At 40.2% G+C, this 18,140-nt stretch overlaps 1 protein-coding gene and 1 pseudogene across 3 annotated transcripts in view; both read right to left on the bottom strand.

Annotated features, from left to right (window-relative positions):
• Nucleotides 1-18,140, bottom strand: part of CHD9 (chromodomain helicase DNA binding protein 9) — a 310,468-nt gene that overhangs the window by 110,126 nt on the left and 182,202 nt on the right. For all 3 annotated transcript variants that reach the window (XM_089684773.1, XM_089684774.1, XM_089684775.1), the window contains 4 exons: nt 8,527-8,595; nt 8,389-8,444; nt 4,268-4,385; nt 2,430-2,516 (listed from right to left, as the gene is read on the bottom strand). In XM_089684773.1, the coding sequence (XP_089540899.1) occupies nt 2,430-2,516; nt 4,268-4,385; nt 8,389-8,444; nt 8,527-8,595 (330 nt within the window). The remainder of the gene's footprint in view (nt 1-2,429; nt 2,517-4,267; nt 4,386-8,388; nt 8,445-8,526; nt 8,596-18,140) is intronic.
• Nucleotides 16,783-17,682, bottom strand: LOC149456576 (protein YIF1B pseudogene; annotated as a pseudogene).

The following is an 18,140-nucleotide window of genomic DNA, read 5'->3' as shown; positions in this document are numbered from 1 at the left end:
TTACAGCCAGCAGTTTATCATGTTTTTCTAGTACATTTTAAAACAGGAAGTTGGCAATATGCAGCAAAAAGTTTGTCACCAAAGAATCAAATGTATAATTTATCTTCAAAATGTCCTGTACAGGTTCTCTTCATAAACATTCATACAAGTATCCCCTTTTCCAAAATCAGTCTCTGAAACTAAAACTTGAGATGCTAACTGTAAAAATCATTGAGGAATACTAAAAAAAACCTAAAGTAAACTTTTTTTCCCTTTTGGATAGCGAAACAGGGTTATAATCACTAAAAATATATAAAGTGCAGTGCTAGTATGTAATCTCAAATATGTTAATTGTTAATAAATGTGTGTCAATGTTGTATTAAAATCAATAGTTCATCCAAATAATAGCACAAATAGGATGATCTTCACAGCAGCAGATTAATAACTGACTGGACTTGTGACAGGAACCAATGGTAAACGTGTGCACTTACCGCAAGTGCATAGGTAATGCTGGAGCCACGAGGAGGCTCGGCAGCCATCTTTGAAAGGGGTTAGTGCTGCATATTCTGCAATCTCTTGTTGAAATTTTGCATACTACATTTTTACTCTTTATGGCAATAAACATGTTTTAAGTGGACATACTACACTATGGGCATTTGTTTTTTTGGCTCCTATTTGGAGCTATTAAGCCTGCAGATTACCTTTACTACATCCAGTATCCAGAGGAGGGAGCCCTGTACCTAGGCTGAGCGCCTGTCAATCCTTAAGGGGACCTCTGGACCCAGCAGATTACCTTACTGCCCTGTTTGATGACCATATAGTAGAAGGAAGCTCACCATCTGCCCATCCCAGAGATCCTTGGTGGTTATAAATTTACATGTGCATTAGCTATGCGCTTGCGGTGAGTGCGCACTTTTACCATTGGTTCCTGTCACAAGTCCAGTCAGTTATTAATCTGCTGCTGTGAAGATGATCCTATTTGTGCTGTTTTTTGTTTGAACTTTATTATATTTGGATGAACTACTGATTTTAATACAACATTGACACATTATTTATTAACAATTATCCGTTTATATATTTGAGATTACATACTAGCGCTGCACTTTATATATTTTTATCTTTTGGAGGTTTACTTTGGTTGCCTTGCGTGTTAAAGCTGCTATATATATATATATATATTTTTTTTTAAGAGCGCTCACTCCATTACGATTTTACCTTGAGGGTTATAATCACTGTCAGTTTTTTTTTATTTTTTCATTGCCATCTGTGTCTCATTAGGGATATTTTTCTTTATTTCAAGACCTATAGCCAAAACAGGAAGTAAGAGGAAATTCCTTGAAAGTGAGGGAGTCCCTGGTTCTTAACAGAACTAGTGTCTCCATTGGAAGATTTTCCCTTTATTTCTGTTCTGGTGACAACTCAGATTGTGGGATTTTCTTTCACTTTCAGTGGTAAACAGGACAAACAGAGAGGGTGAATCTCCCTAACGGGGGGCATAGACTGCAATAAAAACCCGACAGGTGTTCTAATCCTTTGCCACACTCCAAAAGAAAAAAAAAATGTTGCCTTTAGTTTCTTAAAATTATCACAACATGAGGGACCAAACTTTTTAGGGATCATTCAACCCTATACATTTTTACAAGATGTGCTTTCTATTAAATCAATAAAAACACTACAAATCAAGTCAATTGTCACTGCCATACACTTTACACTGCAAGTCAACCTACATTCACATGCATTATTGATGCACATTACAAGGTGCTAACATGCATTTTAATTCACTTCTATTTATTTCAATAGAAAACTATCTTAAAAAAAAAAAAAAGTTGTGAACAGGCCCTCAGGGTGGCCAGAAACAAGCATATCTGCAGTTCAGAATGACAGACGTTCCCATCAACATGTTATAAAGAACCACCAAACCAGCTAACATTCTTCTATAGTGCACACAAGGGGAAGGACCCATTCCCTACTTAATGATCACAGCGATGTTCAAACATGATGGAAAAGATTTGTACACAACAGTGTTTCTGGTGTGCATTAACATTTGATAAGGGAAACAGTTTTGTGCAATACAAATGTGAATGGGGTGCTGGGAAGAGAAGGAAATATTTTGCATGACTCTGACAGGACTATGCAGGCAGAGTGGAGTAATTACAATGATGTCCTGCGGTTTGTGGTAAGGAAGCACATCCTCCAACTTTACTGACAAGATGTTATGGTTTGGGTGCAAACCGATGCAGATCAAATGCTTTGAATAAACAGCTCGTTTTAGGATATTTGGCATACTTGGGTTGTGATGGGTCTAAAATGTGCACCTCGTTGACTCTTAGAAACTTTATTAGAGATTCCTCCCACAGCAGACACCCATTGGCAGTAACAACACAGACAATCTAGAGAACTATATGGCCACCAGACATTTAGTTAGGAACTACAGAAAGTTTTATACTTGCCTCTCCTGTATCTTTATCTTCACAGAAAGAAACTTCTAGCACACGATCAACTTCTACATAATCTGGGTTAAACAGTTCTTCTTCCATCTGTAAATCCACGATAAAAAAAAAAAAAAAAAAAAAAGCAAATCATTTTTGTGGGACAAAAATTTATTTCCCTGACAAAGATGTCCAATGAATGAGCATTCCTCAATAACCACAGTTCCAAAGAGAAGTCTGCCTCTTGTCAAGAAAATACCTTCTAGGTCATCTTTCTAAAAAACATGGCCAAGACATAACTAGCCAATTGTTAGTAGTTTGCATTCAGTTTTCACCAAAAACTACACTACACAAAAACATCACTACATTCTACTGCGCTCCATCTGGCGAATGCTGTTTCAAGACTAGATTTGAAAGTTTTCCATCCACAGACACAGGCTTTCACACAATATGAACATTATTAATGGAATGATGCCATAGTATTATCACAGGGCCTGAGGCCCTGCTTCAAAAAGGTACAGGTCCTATCATGGAGATTCAGCAGAAGCTGCTTCAGCATACTAATATCAAATTAGAAAGGAAACAAAATGAGCATGCAAACTTGCTCAGCTGACACAGGCCCTAAAGTGGAACTTCAACCAAAAATATTTTTGGCTAAGCTTAAAGTAAGGTTGGCAATAGATGGACCATTTCTTTTTTTTTTTTTTTTTAATCTTATCTTTCTGTCTGATCAGCCAGTCGTTTGGGGGGGGGGAAAAAAAAAAAAAAGAGTGGATCCCCTAGCCATACAAGCAAAGTGCATGGAGGTGTCCTGCCCCTGCTGTGTCACTGTATTCTGACAGCAGGACTCCTCCGCTGTCAGAATACACAGATCAGCAGCTGTAGCTGGCTGATTGAGAAACATTTTTCAACGTTCCTGTTTGTCAGAGGTTGCTCATTAGACTGACTTCTATTGACTGGGAATGGCCATATATGAGTCAAACTTCGATCCGTCTCAGATATGGGTATTTTCTAGCGTGTGTGTGGCTACTACAAGGTGCATTTGCACTGAGGGTTACATTGCACTTACACTACATTATGCCTGCCTTAATTATCTTATGTGGGCTCTGCGTAGTCCTCTTATATGCTTTTCTTCTGGCATTATTATGGTAATGTACTACTGTACATTTGTTTTTACTTCTCTTACTGTTGTAAGGGGTTTCTTTTGTGAAAATTTTAAACAAACACCGTTTGAACTTTCATGTACAGTCAGCTTAAAGCCTAGTACACACGATCAGAACGTTAGAAGAAAAATACCGCTTTTGTAGAGATCATACAATAATCTGATTGTTAGTACACAGCTTTCATCCAAAATTATTTGAATGGACAAATATGAACAATATTTTCATATGATACCAGATTGTATGATTTTTGTTTAATCAGTATCTGTCCCCCCAAAAATGGAAACGCAAGACCAAAAATGCTCAGAAATTAAAGAATACATTACAAAACACCACATTACATCACTAGCAAAATTGTATTCTGTCATACGAGAATTTGCGTAACTTTATAACCTCTTCATTTTTGCCACGAGACTAACATGCAAAAACAATGGACGATCATTCACTCGATATTCTCATCGTGTGTACCAGGCTTATGGAAAAGTCTTAATTGTTCTATGCCATTGTTGACCAGTTTTTCCTGCAGTTTTACCTGCTGCAATAATAATGGGACACAAAATAAAGAATGTATTATTATGGTGGAAATTCTACTAAAAAAACCTGAATCTGGGATATTGATAACCGCTTTCCAGGCCTGCATGAGTTGTGATATTCAGCTCCTTCTTAGATACTGAGAGAACAGAAAAAACTTCTGCTTACATCAGCAAAAAAGTGTGCTCGTTGTGCCTGCCGGATCTTGAAACGTTTTATCTTCTGCTGAATTCTTTTATCCTTCAGCAGCTGCTGCTCGGTGGCCCATTCGCAGTGCAAATAAGAGCTGAAGCAAGGGAAAAACAGATTTCAGTGCTGCATCATTGTGTGTGCCCATATACACTTCAAATGCTTACACTGCGTTATGAAAAAAGCAGGAAACAAATCACTACAAGTCACAATAAAAGAAAAAAAACAGACAAGGAATCATTTACACTATGCACAGAATCATACAAGTACTTTGGCTGCTCATCACACAGATATGGATGCATGTAGTCTCCTTATCTTCAGTTTAAACAGATAACTTTCAGCTTACATAGTGTATGCATAGTCAACATTTTATTTTTGTTTTGTGTGAAGTAGGCAAGGATTAACTGCCAAGGGGCCAAATTCACTAAAAGAGTCCACATGTGATATGAAGATCACGTGACTCTTTCTTTTGAAATATCGCATGAGATAATAAAATAGTTCATCAAAGTAAAATATTAGATGTGAGGTAAATAACTAAAAAAAAAAAAAAATCATTAAAGTTAATTCACTACAGAATATACCGTACACATTTGTTATTTATCAAATAGATAAAAGAAAAATGTCAGCACTATGGCCTAAAATAACCCTCAAAAAGCAGTTGACACAATACTTGAGTACAAAGTATATCTAAAAGAGAAACCGTTTTTCAGTTGCTATTTTTCAGAGATAGCCACTGCTCCAGGTCAGTCCATGAGAACAATGAGGGAACTCTGCACTGGCCAGTAAGTTAAAAGCATACAATGTATCAGTGTGGAAATGTTCTGCCTTGAGTTCAGAAATGAAAATAAACTAACATTTCACTAGAAGGAGATGGTTCTGTGAATGAAAGTACACTGGAATGTTTTCAGTTTCATAATATTTCTGTGTGCATTTATTTCCTGAACTATCCTCCTCTGGTACAGTGTTAGCATGTAAAAAAAAAAAAAAAAAAAAAAAAACTGCAAAAAAAATGCCAAAAATAACGGCAAATTATTTAGCACCAGACAGCTTAAAGCAGAGCTCCACCCAAAAGGGGAGGTTCCGCTTTAAGTCTTTGTCCCCCGCTCCCCATTAAGGATTGGCACATTTGGGGAGCGGAGGGGGGCGTGGTAACTGCTCCCACTTCCACTGGAAGCGGAAGTTGTCCTCCTACCCTCCCTCCCCGTAGTCTTCTGGGACATGTGACAGGTCCCAGAAGACTACGGGGCCATTCACAAAGTCCAGCGATTCTCGCATATGTGTAGTGGGCACCCAGCTGTGAAGCCACAAGCTGTCACAGCTGCAGCCGGGTGCCCACATTGAAGATGCTGGAACTCCGCTTTAAGGATCGGTAGTTTAATGAAGGCACTCATGTCCTTAAAGGGAAAGCACTTAAGACCTACGGTTAGCTCAGAGGTCAGATTCTGGCCAATCTTCCTTTTGGTGGAGGTGGTTGATACAAGGGTGTTATTATAAGAAGATTTTCATCAAACACTTATTGGTGATTGGATTTTGGGACATTTATGAACTTTCTTGCTGGATTGGATTCACTGTATTTATAGATTTATGTGTTATTTGAATGTTGATTTGGTTGCGCTACACTGTTTTTTGTTTATGTTTGTGCAGAGGTTCATGTGAAAAGACCTTAAGGCCTGGTTCACATCGGTGCGACATGCTATTTACAAAACACGACAAAAGTTGCATCTAATGTATTTCTATGCCGCTGTCTTAATCAGTACAATCTGCAGTAGCGCAATTTCAAAAATAGTTCATGCACTACTTTTTTCTGATTTCATTGCAACTTGCAATGACTTCTGTTAAATGAAGTCGCAAGCCGCAGTGAAATCAGAAGGTACAAATTGCACTACTGTGCGGCTTTGAAATTGCACTACTTCACTTGAAATTTCAGAGTTGCATTGAGCGTGAACCAGGGCTTCGTGTTTAGCAAAGCATTCAATATTGTGTACATACATGTTTTTTCACTTGATTTTATTGTGATTAAGTGACTGTGCACATTGATTTTCAGGGTTTTAATAAATATTGAAAAACAAATTTTTACTGCATTCGGTAAATAAACATGTTTTTTCCTGAACCAAAAACGTTTGAGATAAAATACAGCACAAGTTATTTTAACTCAAAATTTCTTGCGGTATTTATCTCTTAGTGAATTGACTCCTAAGGCTCGGTTCACATTGCTGCGACATAGGATCCAACTTGCGAGACCCTACGTTGGATGATATGAGAAATTCAAGGTTTCCCTATGAGAGCAATCTTAACTGATACTACACAAGTCAGTCTGACCACAGAGTATAAAAAGTCAGGTAACTTTGGAGTCGGACTAGTGTGTACCTAGCCTAAATCTGTTATTTGCTGCATATGTCCTGTTGTGGAGGTTTCCTTCACTTTTTGACCACCTAGAGATACAACAGGAAGTGAGAGGAAATCGAAAGCTAAAGAAATCTAAACAGGCGTCCCATTGGAAGATTTTATGTCATCTTCTGGTCAGATGACAACTCTAAAAGTTTGGATTTCCGCTCAATGTTTAATCTGTTAATAATAGCCACCAAGACAAATAGAGAAGACGAGTGTATCCATCAGGAATACAAAGAGCAATACCAATTTAATAGGCATAGGAAGTCTTACCCATTCCATTCAAAACTAGAAAACAATGCTTTGGTTATACAAACACAGAGTTGCTTTCTGAATGCCACAATCTATAGTCTATGCGTCATTCCATACCAATGACTCTTAGGGCGCTTTGTGACTCCTTTACGGCATCCCAAGACATAAGATAAAGGATAATACATACACATGGGACAGTTTCCACAGATATAAAATAAAACATCTTTCTTTTGAGGAAACATTACAACTTGGAGGAAACATTAGAAAGGGGTCTGTTCCCATATAATAATCTGACATAGGTATCTGACTGATGCTGCCATCCAGAAACAATCTAAAGGCTATAAGTAATTCTGGCAAACACTGGGATGGGTGAGTGTCCTAATTAATCACCATTAGAGGATTTCCTTGGACAATCAAAAGTATTGGCTCTTTCTGCAGAAAGAACTGTATGCTTTATGTAATTTGTTTTGCCTGAAGTAGCGTCACATGTTCTGCTGTCTGCTAAAAATGCATGTGTGGCTGTACTGATAACAGACCACTACAGCTGTGCAACAGTTATCTTCCAGAAGTATGGATTCTTATTGGTAGATTGTTTAACAATCAAATTCATATCTCAATCAAATCTATTAAAAATTGATTTCAACAATATTTTAATCTCTTACGATATCTTTCAAGGTTTCGAATTACAGAAACAAATGATCTGATTGGCTGGAAAATGTCAGTGGTGATCTGTCCCTCAGGAGGTTGTTTTCTCATCATCATTTTGAAAATGTTATTTCTGTCACGTGTGACCAAACAAACTGATCAAAGTACAAAACAATTGTTTTCAAAGTGACAGTCAATGGCTTCTGTTGTTTTGTCAATCAGACCAATAATCATTTTCAACATCTGATCAATTATACAAAAAAAAAAAAAGACACGAGTATATGGTTAGCATAGAAATATTACTTGTCATTGGTCTTCCAGAATTTACTTTGTCTGCAAACTTCTCAATTATAACAAGATATTGTGCAAATAAATATGTTTCAGAAAAATGTTGCTCTTCAAATTCCTGGTCTGTAGGCTGTGCATCATATTAAAAACTAAACTCCAGCCAAAATGTTTAATGAGTTAACCGTTTTAAGGATTTAAAATTCTGGTCAGGTTTCTAATAATGTTTGTGATCCCACTTGGGAGATTTTCCATTGATTCCAGTCTCTGTAACGTAATGCAAAAAATGGGGAGTGCAATCATCACCCAGACAAACAGTATTTGTCTGTGGTCGCACAGGAGAAATTTCCCATTACCGTTTGTGAGGACAGTAAGTGAGGGGTATATATCCTAAATAGGGGTACAGATGTTACTAAAAGCAATCCAAGGCTCTAATACTTTTCGGCTTAAACTAAAGTTTTGGCCTAGTCGGGATTCATTTGAAAAGTTCTGTAACAACAAAAAATGTAAAACAATTCAACTATACTTACTAATTTTTGTACTTGACGTAAAATTCTTCCACATCAACCAACATCCCGGATGGAGTCTGAAACAAAAGTGCAGTGAATGACATGTTCCACGCTCACAACCTGCAAAGACTCAACAGCCAGAGCAATATGGTCTCTCACCTCTTTCTTTATGATCCTGGATGATAAAATTTTATCCACAATTGCAGCATCTTCTTCACTTGGATTCTCCTGCAGAAAGTGTTATTATAGTGTTAATGCAATTATGTACTATTATTTGCTGTAATTAAGTTCAGGTGAGAATCACCTTCAGAGTCCAGAGTGCTGGGAAGGAATCCATAGTTTTATTGTGTTTGATTGTTTGTTTATGTAATGTCATTTTCTCCTGGGACTTGTAATAAGGGCCATACCTGTCTAAAGGGAATGCTTTTGTGTATAAATGCTGTGCTGTTTGTTAATAAAGTCAGTTTTGTTTTACTCCAACATTCTGTCTGTGGGAAGGAGCAGGGGCCGATCCTTTCATAACATGTTACACCCTGAATATGAATATATGAACTTATCCTTTAAAAAAAAACAAAAAAAAAAAAAACAAAGAAAAGAAAACAAATCGGCATTATTAGCACCCTTTTTTCTTTCTGTCGGCAAAATGCCGATAACCCGATTTTCGGATGATATTTGGGGGCCGACATATTGGTGCATCACTACTAAATTTCTTTTGAGAGTTCCTTGGATTTTGCCATATAGAAATAGTATACAGTTGTGCTCAAATGTTTACATACCCTGGCAGAAATTGTGAAATTTTGGCATTGATATTGCCAATCAGTACTGTTAAATCACCTATTAAGAAGTGGAAAGTTCAGGGATTTCTTGATACAAAGCCAAGGTCAGGTAGACCAAGAAAGATTGCAGCCATAACTGACAGAAGAATTGTCTGGGATTCAAATAAAAACCCACAGGCAACCTCAAAAGAAAAACAGGCTGCTCTGGAAAAAGATGTTTTTTTTTTTTGTTTTTTTTTAAGGAGTACAATACAGAGATACTTGAACAAACTTGGTCGAAGTGCCAGAAAGAAGCTTTTACTACACCAATGCCACAAAAAAGCCCAGTTACAATATGCCTGACAACACCTTGACATGCCTAACCAGGCCTTTTTGTGTAGTAAAAGCTTCTTTCTGGCACTTCGACCAAACTGCTCATGTTTGTTCAAGTATTTATTTTGAGGTTGCCTGTGGGTTTTTATTTGTATCCCGAACAATTCTTCTGGCAGTTATGGCTGCAATCTTTCTTGGTCTACCTGACCTTGGCTTGGTATCAAGAGATCCCCGAACTTTCCACTTCTTAATAGGTGATTTAACAGTACTGATTGGCATATTCAAGGCTTTGGACATCTTTTTATGTCCTTTTCCATCTTTGTCAAAAGTCCTGCGTAACAAGGTAATGGAACTTAATAGTTTTTTTCTGATCCCTATGGCTCAGTATCTAGCCCAGTCAGTGCTTCCACGTAAGAGCTAACAAACTCATTGACTATTTATACACTGACTCTAATTGCAATTTAAAAAGCCACAGATGTGGGACATTAACCTCTAATTGGCATTTTAACCCATGTGTGTCACCTTGTGTGTCTATATCAAGGCCAAACATTCCAGGGTATGTAATCTTTTGATCATGGCCATTTGGGTGATTTCGGTTATCATTATGATTTAAAAAGGAGCCAAACAACTATTTGATAATAAATGGCTTCATATGATCATCATCCTTCAGTAAAAGAGCATTTTTTGGCATGATCAGTCATATTTTAATATCAATGCCAAAATTTCACAATTTCTGCCAGGGTATGTAAACTTTTGAGCACAACTGTATGTCACAACAGCAGTGAAGTTTATGGTTATAAAATATATATAATTTACCGTACTTGGTCGATCCCCCTGGAAACCATGACACAGACATTGCTACTTTAGTGATCTCCGCATGTTTCAGGGTCCCCTGTTGAGCAACTACCCTGCTGTATTCTGAACAAAGGAGGTCAAGCCACTTGGCACGGGCTCCATTTAGAGAATGCTTTGCATTTTATGAGTGAATGCAAAGCTTTCTCCGATTGGATAAGGTGGAGAGCATGATGCCATCACTCTGCCTCTTCACCTTGTCCAAGGGGATCAGCCAAGTATGGCATATGCATAGCTAAGTTGGTCCAAGTATAAAATGACCATACATGGAATTCTTATTTAAGCTATGTGGCTCCAGAGTGGTAGAAAGCTTGGGTCTGGAGGATATAAAAGGAAAAACATGTTTCACGCACTAACACCCGTTACAAAGGTCTGAAAGTATATTGATGTGAAAGGTGGGGGTATGTCAGTAACTGCTCTATTCTAACTTACAGGGCCATTTACAAACAGTGGCCACAGGCATTGGTACCCTGGCTGTCAATATAGGAAGATGCAAGTGATTTCAAACAAAATTCCCCTTGGAATTCATATCCAATAACTACATTTCACGCTATAATGGAGAATTAAAAAAATACTCAATTGCAGTGTCAACAGAACAGCTTTAATACACATCTGTGTAACATATGACTTGATGATTTTATAGACAGTGTTTTTTTTTTCTTATTCAAGTAGGGATCCTAATCAAATGTCCTTATACACAGAAGACCACTCTCGGGAGTGCTTAACAGCTTTAAGTTTGCCCTATAGCAGTAATACTGCTACAGGGCAGACTCTCTGCGCAAAATCATGTATATCAACATGATTTGCGCTCCCGCTGTTATTGGGTGCCCAAAAGATCAATCAACAAATTCAGGCCAGTGATGTTCAGCCTGGATCTGCTGATTTATCCTTGGACTATCACAGATCCTCCTGTACCTGTGTTTACATTTACACAGGTACAGGAAATGATGCCATCTTCTCTCCCTGGGCACATTCCGTCCCAGAGAGAGAAGAAAGCAGATCCACGCGAGTAAAAACACTACACTTTTACAGTAAAAGCACAGCTAGGTCACATTTAACCCCCTATCGCCCCCCCAGTTAACCTTCACTTCCCTGTCACCAGTGTTGTTAGTAGTTCTTTTTTTATACTGATCACTGTACTAGTGTCACCGGCGTCTTCAGATAGTATTAGCATCCCTCCCAGATAGGGTCAGATTGCCCGCCACTACACAAGTCATTATATTTAACCCTGATTGCCAGGAACACGCTCACATACACAATAAACCTCCATTGCTAGTATAGGGTCTGAACAGATCAATATCTGATAAGATCAGCACTATACCAGCATTCACAATAGTATAGTTTCCCCAAAAATGCAGCATTAGTGGGATCAGCCCCGGCACATGCCAGCAACTGTATTTAGAGCCTATGCTTAACCCCTCCCTTCCCCCCTGGCAAGTGCAGTGTCAGTAGAGCACTGTCACTTGATACATTGCACACAAAACCGCAGTGTTCGCAGAATCAGGCCTGATCTCTGTTATCACTTACAGGTAAATTTTTTTGTAGCGGTTCAATGAGTCCATGACAGCAAAGTGCTCTTTTTCCCATGAGTAGCACTAGGTACCTATAAATTTAGTGGCCAAAATGTCCAGCGAAAGGTACTCTAGTGAAGAGGCCTACAGGATTCTGAGCATGTCAGATGAAAGCAAAGGGGAAGCCTCACTGACAGAATCTGCCTCTGAACACGAACCTGTGGACCACAGCGGCACCCTGAGAGATAGCTCAGACGATAGAGTAGAGGTCCCTGCTAAGGTCAAGCATACCCGACCCCATTCCCAGGTTGCTGAGGTGGTACAATTGCATGATGATTCTCATATACAGCAGAGTGCCAGTGCTGATCTACCTTTTGGTGAACTGGTGAGCACCAGCGGCCTAGTACATGCTGGTCTTATACATACCAGCACTGCAGTATCACTTGGTGACGTGGAGAGTTCCATAAGTGCAGTACAAGCTGGTGCGATGACCAACACAAATGACGTCCCGCAGCCACCAAGAAATCAAACATAGGCCCGTAGGGCCCATAGTGTCCTTCCGGATGTGCTTGCAGCCCACAAATTCTGCAGCCCCCGTACTTCCCCCATTCACTGCCCAACCAGGAATTCAGGTGGAAACAGCAAATTTAACTACTCCCCTTGATTTTTTGGAGCGGTTTTTCACTGAAGATCTGTATGCATTGATTGTGGATCAAAGCAATTTATAAGCACAACAGTTTATCGCCGCCAAACCAAAGACCATTTGCATGGAAATCCATTACATTTTCCAAATTTAAAGTTTTTGTGGGCCTAACCCTCAACATGGGCATTACTAAAAAAATTAATTGCATTGGTCCACAGACCCAATTCATCATATGCCTGTGTTCTATGCTGCCAATGCCATGCATGCATATGAGAATAATGCGATTTATGCATTTCAAAAACAATACACTATGTCATCCTCAGGGTGACCCTGAATTTGACCGGCTCCACAAAATTCGGCCCCTCGTAAATCACCTTAACCAAAAATTTGCAGATGTCTATACTCCCCAGCAAAATATCTGTGTTGATGAGTTCCTCATTAGTTTTTCTGGCCACCTTGCATTCAAACAATTTCTCCCCAGCAAACGTGCCTGATATGGAGATGTAGAAGACTTGTGAGAGGGCAACAGGCTATACATATACGTTTCAGATTTCCGAGGGAAAAGACACGTGGAGCCTCCCCCCCCTCCCCCCCCCCCCAGATGCCCGGACTACATGGGGAGCAGTGGCAAGATAGTTTGGGACTTGGTGTCATCCTTTTTCCATATGGGGTACCACTTATACGTGGACAATTTTTATTCAAGTGTGCCACTATTTAGACATTTGTACAATCTTGGAATTGGCGCATGTGGCACCGTGCGACCTAATCGCCAAGGCTTCCCTCAACGGTTTGTAAATACCCATCTTAGAAAGGGGGAGAAAAAGCCTGCTTGAGAAATGATGAATTGTTCGCAGTGAAGTAGGACAAATGGCATGTTTTCATCCTATCTTCCAGCCACGCAGACACAACCATCCTAAAAAGTGTCTATTTCTTTATTTCAATGGGCTCTATATAACGCTTTTGTGCTTTACAAAGCAACTGGACTAAGTGGATCCTTCCTAAAATTCCAGGAAGAGATCATCACAGGCCTTTTGTATCCAGAAGGTGCTATGGCCCAAACCATCATCAACTCAGATGCAGTTAGCCGGCTGCATGAGAGGCATTTTCCCAATGCCATTCCTGGTACCCCAACCCAAAGGACACTACAAAAAAAGGGTGTGTCTGTAGCAGACACGGAATTAGGCACAGAATGTTTTTGTCCCTTCTGTCATAGCCAACCTGGTCTCCACCTCAAGGACTGCTTCCGTCGCTACCATACTATTAGTATAGGGTCTATTAGTATAGGGTACAGCATGGCACAGCTCAGGGCACATATATGCCCAGGGTCTCGAAAGATGTTAGGTAGTCAAGAAACTGGCTAATCACATTTTGAAAGACCCTACAATCTGGTTAAAGTAAATAAATGAAGTTAAAAAAAATAAAATTAGAAAATTAAAAGAAAAACAAAAATGTTGTTCTATTGTTGTAAAGTTACTGTTTACTGTTATGGTTTTACTGTTACTGTTTTATTGAGTTACTGTTTCATTGTTAACCATAGCTGTTTTATTTGCAAGAATGCCATTCAGCTGCAGCACCAATCTGTTTATTCTGACAGCAACAGGGTCTTGCTCTCCGAATATACATCAGTGTGTGCTGCGCTGTTGGATGAGATTTTTCATCCAAAGTTAAAAAACAACATATATGCCCAAGCATGGGGCCTGGGGTGGCCAGTGGGTTGATGGCCCCTATGCGTTGGCATACATTTAAAAAAAAAAAATTTTGGCAAAGATTTCTTCATCCACATCAATCGATGTGAATAGAAGAATCTGTCAGGTTCTTTTTTTTTGTTCAGCCCACGGGCTGAACGACAAAAAAAAAAAAAAAGTGCCCACCATTATAAGTGGGTGGATGCAGGGCGGTATATTCTAATGACGGGCATACCACACACTTTTTATGGCAGAGATTTCTTCTCTTTTTTTCATTCAGCCCACAGGCTGCATAAAAAAAAACCAAAAAAAAAAAAACTAGTATATACTATAAGATGATGGTATGTCGAGTACATAGATACCAAACATGGCATGCTTTAAAACTGCGCACACCTCGATGCAATGGAGACAAACTGCATACCTTTTTAATAACCAAAGGTGATTCTTTAAAAGTCTTTACAGGCTGCCATTTTAGATTTACACAGGAGGTCTAGTGTTAGAATTACAGTTCTCGATCTGACATTCACGGCGATAACTCACATGCATGGTGCAACTGCTGTTTACATACCTCCATAGGGTCAACACTTGAGGAATCATCCCAGAACTACATGTGAGGATCTTGTCAATGATCACCAGGCAGCTGGGACCACAGTCACTAAGAAAACAATTGGTAACACACTACGCCGACAAGGATTGAAATCCTGCAGTGCCCGCAAGGTACCTCTGCTCAAGAAAGCACATGTCCAGGCCCGTCTGAAGTTTGCCACTGAACATCTGAATGATGCAGAGGAGAACTGGTTGAAAGTGTTGTGGTCAGATGAGACCAAAATCGAGCTCTTTGGCATCAACTCAACTCGCCGTGTTTGGAGGGGGGAGGAATGCTGCCTATGACCCCAAGAACACCATTCCAACTGTCAAACGTGGTGGTGGAAACATTCTGCTTTGGGGGTGATTTCTGCTATGGGGATAGGACAACTGCACCGCATTAAAGGGACTATGGACGGGGCAATGTACCATCAAATCTTGGGTGAGAAACATTGAAAATGGGTCGTGGATGGGTGTTCCAGCATGACAATGACCCAAAACACACGGCCAAGGCAACAAAGGAGTGGCTCAAGAAGAAACACATTAAGGTCCTGGAGTGGCCTAGCCAGTCTCCAGACCTTAATCCGACTGAAAATCTGTAGGGGGAGCTGAAAGTTCGAGTTGCCAAACGTCAGCCACCAAACCTTAAAGACTTGGAGAGGATCTGCCAAGAGGAGTGGGCCAAAATCCCTCCTGAGGTGTGTGCAAACCTGGTGACCAACTACAGGAAACGTCTGAGCTCTGTGATTGCCAACAACGGATTTGCCACCAAGTACAAAGTCATGTTTTGTGAACAGCAAATCAGTGCATAATTTGCTAGACATGCATTTCTTTTGAATTTTTTATTGCTATTCTGTCGCTCAGTGCTACAATACACCTACCATTCGATTTTTAGACTGATCAGTTCTTTGTGAGTGGGCAAACATTCACAATCAGCAGGGGATAAAATACTTATTTCCTTCACTGTATAGATTTTACCAGTTGAAATAGCGCAGCAATGCAAAAAATGGCCTGGTCAGGAAGGAGGGTAAATCCTCTGGAGGGCAAATGGTTAAAGTAGTTCTTTAAAAAGTTAAAAAAAAAAAAAAAGACTAATTTAATGTGCTTGAGACACTGGCTTTAACAAATAAAAATGAAAACCGCTGTGTGAAGTCTTGATCCCGGCACACACTGCTATACTTCACGACATTCAAGGTCCCCTCTGCCCGTTAATTAGCTAGATCTTTATATGAGTACACATGGCCCAATGTTGTAAACTACAGAGAGCCCCAAGTCAATAAGAGTCCAGACAAATTTAAGCTTGGAAACTATGCAGTATTCCTTGGCTGCAGTAATAAGGCAAAGCCCCCATTGACTGGAACTGCACTGAACTTTGAGACATCATGAGGTCCTGTTGGTCTTCCTTCCCAGACAAAAGCAAAGTCTTAATCAGGTGCAATGGAGTATCTGAGAGTCCAGTCCTGTGCCCGATTTCAGTGTGGGATCTGCAGGCACTAGGAGCTGCATTTATCAGCAGAATTACATGTCTCAAAACATATGTATAACTCTAAAAGTTCAACCATAGAAGCAAACACTTCTTTAATTAAAATAAAGATGCTAAAATGAAAGTTTGGTATAGGGTGCCAATGAAAAAGGCATTTTTGATTTTTCTGTTGCCCAGTACTTGTTGGCCTGTTCAGCGGAAACCAGATGGGTTGAGTTTTGTGGATGCTTAACATGCACAAGCAACTGCACAACCAAAGACTTTACACTGAAAACGTTTGGGAAGTACCGAGCTGTGCTATGTGAGGCTGTGGTAGGGAGAGGCCACTATCGTCTTGAGTGAATGTTTGTCCAGTGGTCCTTCTCACAGCGGCGGAGCAGGGATCAAAAAAGGGACCGCTGTACAATGACTGAGCAGACCAGGTGGTCCATGCACAAAAAAACTGTACAAAATAATGAGGGGGGGGGGGGGGGGGGAAGAAAAAAAAAAAAGGACTTGTGGGGTGTTTGAAGTCATCCTGATGTAGGGGAGATTTCCATTTTCAGGACAAGCTCGGGCTGATGGGGAATCATCTCACTAGGTGATATGTCAGCCAGTACATGAACAGAGGCTGCACTGCAGCAGTGGCCATGGTCAGGTACATACGCAGCTGGTTCCTAGCCCCATGCACCAGAACTCCTTCTGCTGCAGCTTCTGACAAGATCTTTAACTGAAGAGTCCAAACCATGAAAAAAACTATGGAAATTGAGCACCAGGCGAGTAGCACATAATATCCTGTCTTCCCAACAGAAGCCCACACAGAACTGCCAGATCATCCCCACATATTTGTATCCAGAAAATGCAACAAGATCCACTGTAGTCAGGTTGATATTTACAGTAACTAAATAGAGGCGGAGAAGAATGGCAAATACTTCCACTATGAACCAAGCAAGGGCAGAACTGGCCTGCATACCGAGGATTTCTGGGGAGAAGTGGTTCTGTGTACCCAGAGCTAGCCCAGCTACCAGTATATAGGTGATAGAAGCCATAACTGGAATGTAGAGGTCTGGGGCATTTATATCAAACCTTGGCGCTACAGGGATGCCTTGCTGGAACCTGACTTCCTAGTCCTGATGCATAAAGGGAAAGAAGACCAGTCCAATCTTTTTCCCAACATAGACTATGTCTACAGCAAAATAATACTTCAGTTTACACACAGGATAATCCTATCAATATTCCTATCTACCATCTCCTTGCCCTGGCTTGCCAGACTGCTTCCATAGGCCATTGCAAAGCTGGACATTGGCTCGGACAAGAAAGCCTGAGCTGGTATACCAAGGGCTGGGGAGCCATGGCTGGCGTACTCTGCTGCATGAGGGCCTGTTCCCGAGCTGGTATCATCAAACAGCTGATGAGGTGTGGCAATATTTGGGTTGTAGCCTAGAAGGCGCCGCTTTGAAGGGGCCCTAAAGCTGCTCTCCCGGTTCATGGCTCCGGTGGGATGACTTGGCTTTGTTAATCACTTGCCTACTGGGCACTTATACCCCCTTGCTGCCCAGGTCAATTTTCAGCACTTTGAATGATAATTGCGTGGTCATGCAACACTGTAACCATAAAAAAAATTTTTATCTTTTTTTTTTCACAAATAGAGCTCTCTTTTTGGTGGTAATTAATCGCCACTGGGTGTTTTATGTTTTGCTCTATAAACAAAAAAAAAGAGCAAATTATGTGAAAAAAAAGAAAAATGTTTTACTTTGTTTCTATTATAAAGTTTTGCAAACAGGTAATTTTTCTCCTTCACTGATGTGCGTTGATGAGGCTGCACTGATAGGCACTGATGAGGCTGCACTGATAGGCACTGATGAGGTGGCACATATAGGCAGCACTGATGGGCACTGATAGGCGGCATTGATGAGCTGGCACGGATAGGTGGCACTGCTGAGCACA

This window comes from Staurois parvus, unplaced genomic scaffold (assembly GCF_062004578.1).
Source record: "Staurois parvus isolate SC_StPar_1 unplaced genomic scaffold, SC_StPar_1.0 ptg000356l, whole genome shotgun sequence".
NCBI classification, from domain to species: Eukaryota; Metazoa; Chordata; class Amphibia; order Anura; family Ranidae; genus Staurois; species Staurois parvus.
Note: the sequence above shows the minus strand (reverse complement) of the source record. Positions and strands in the feature narration are given on the sequence as shown.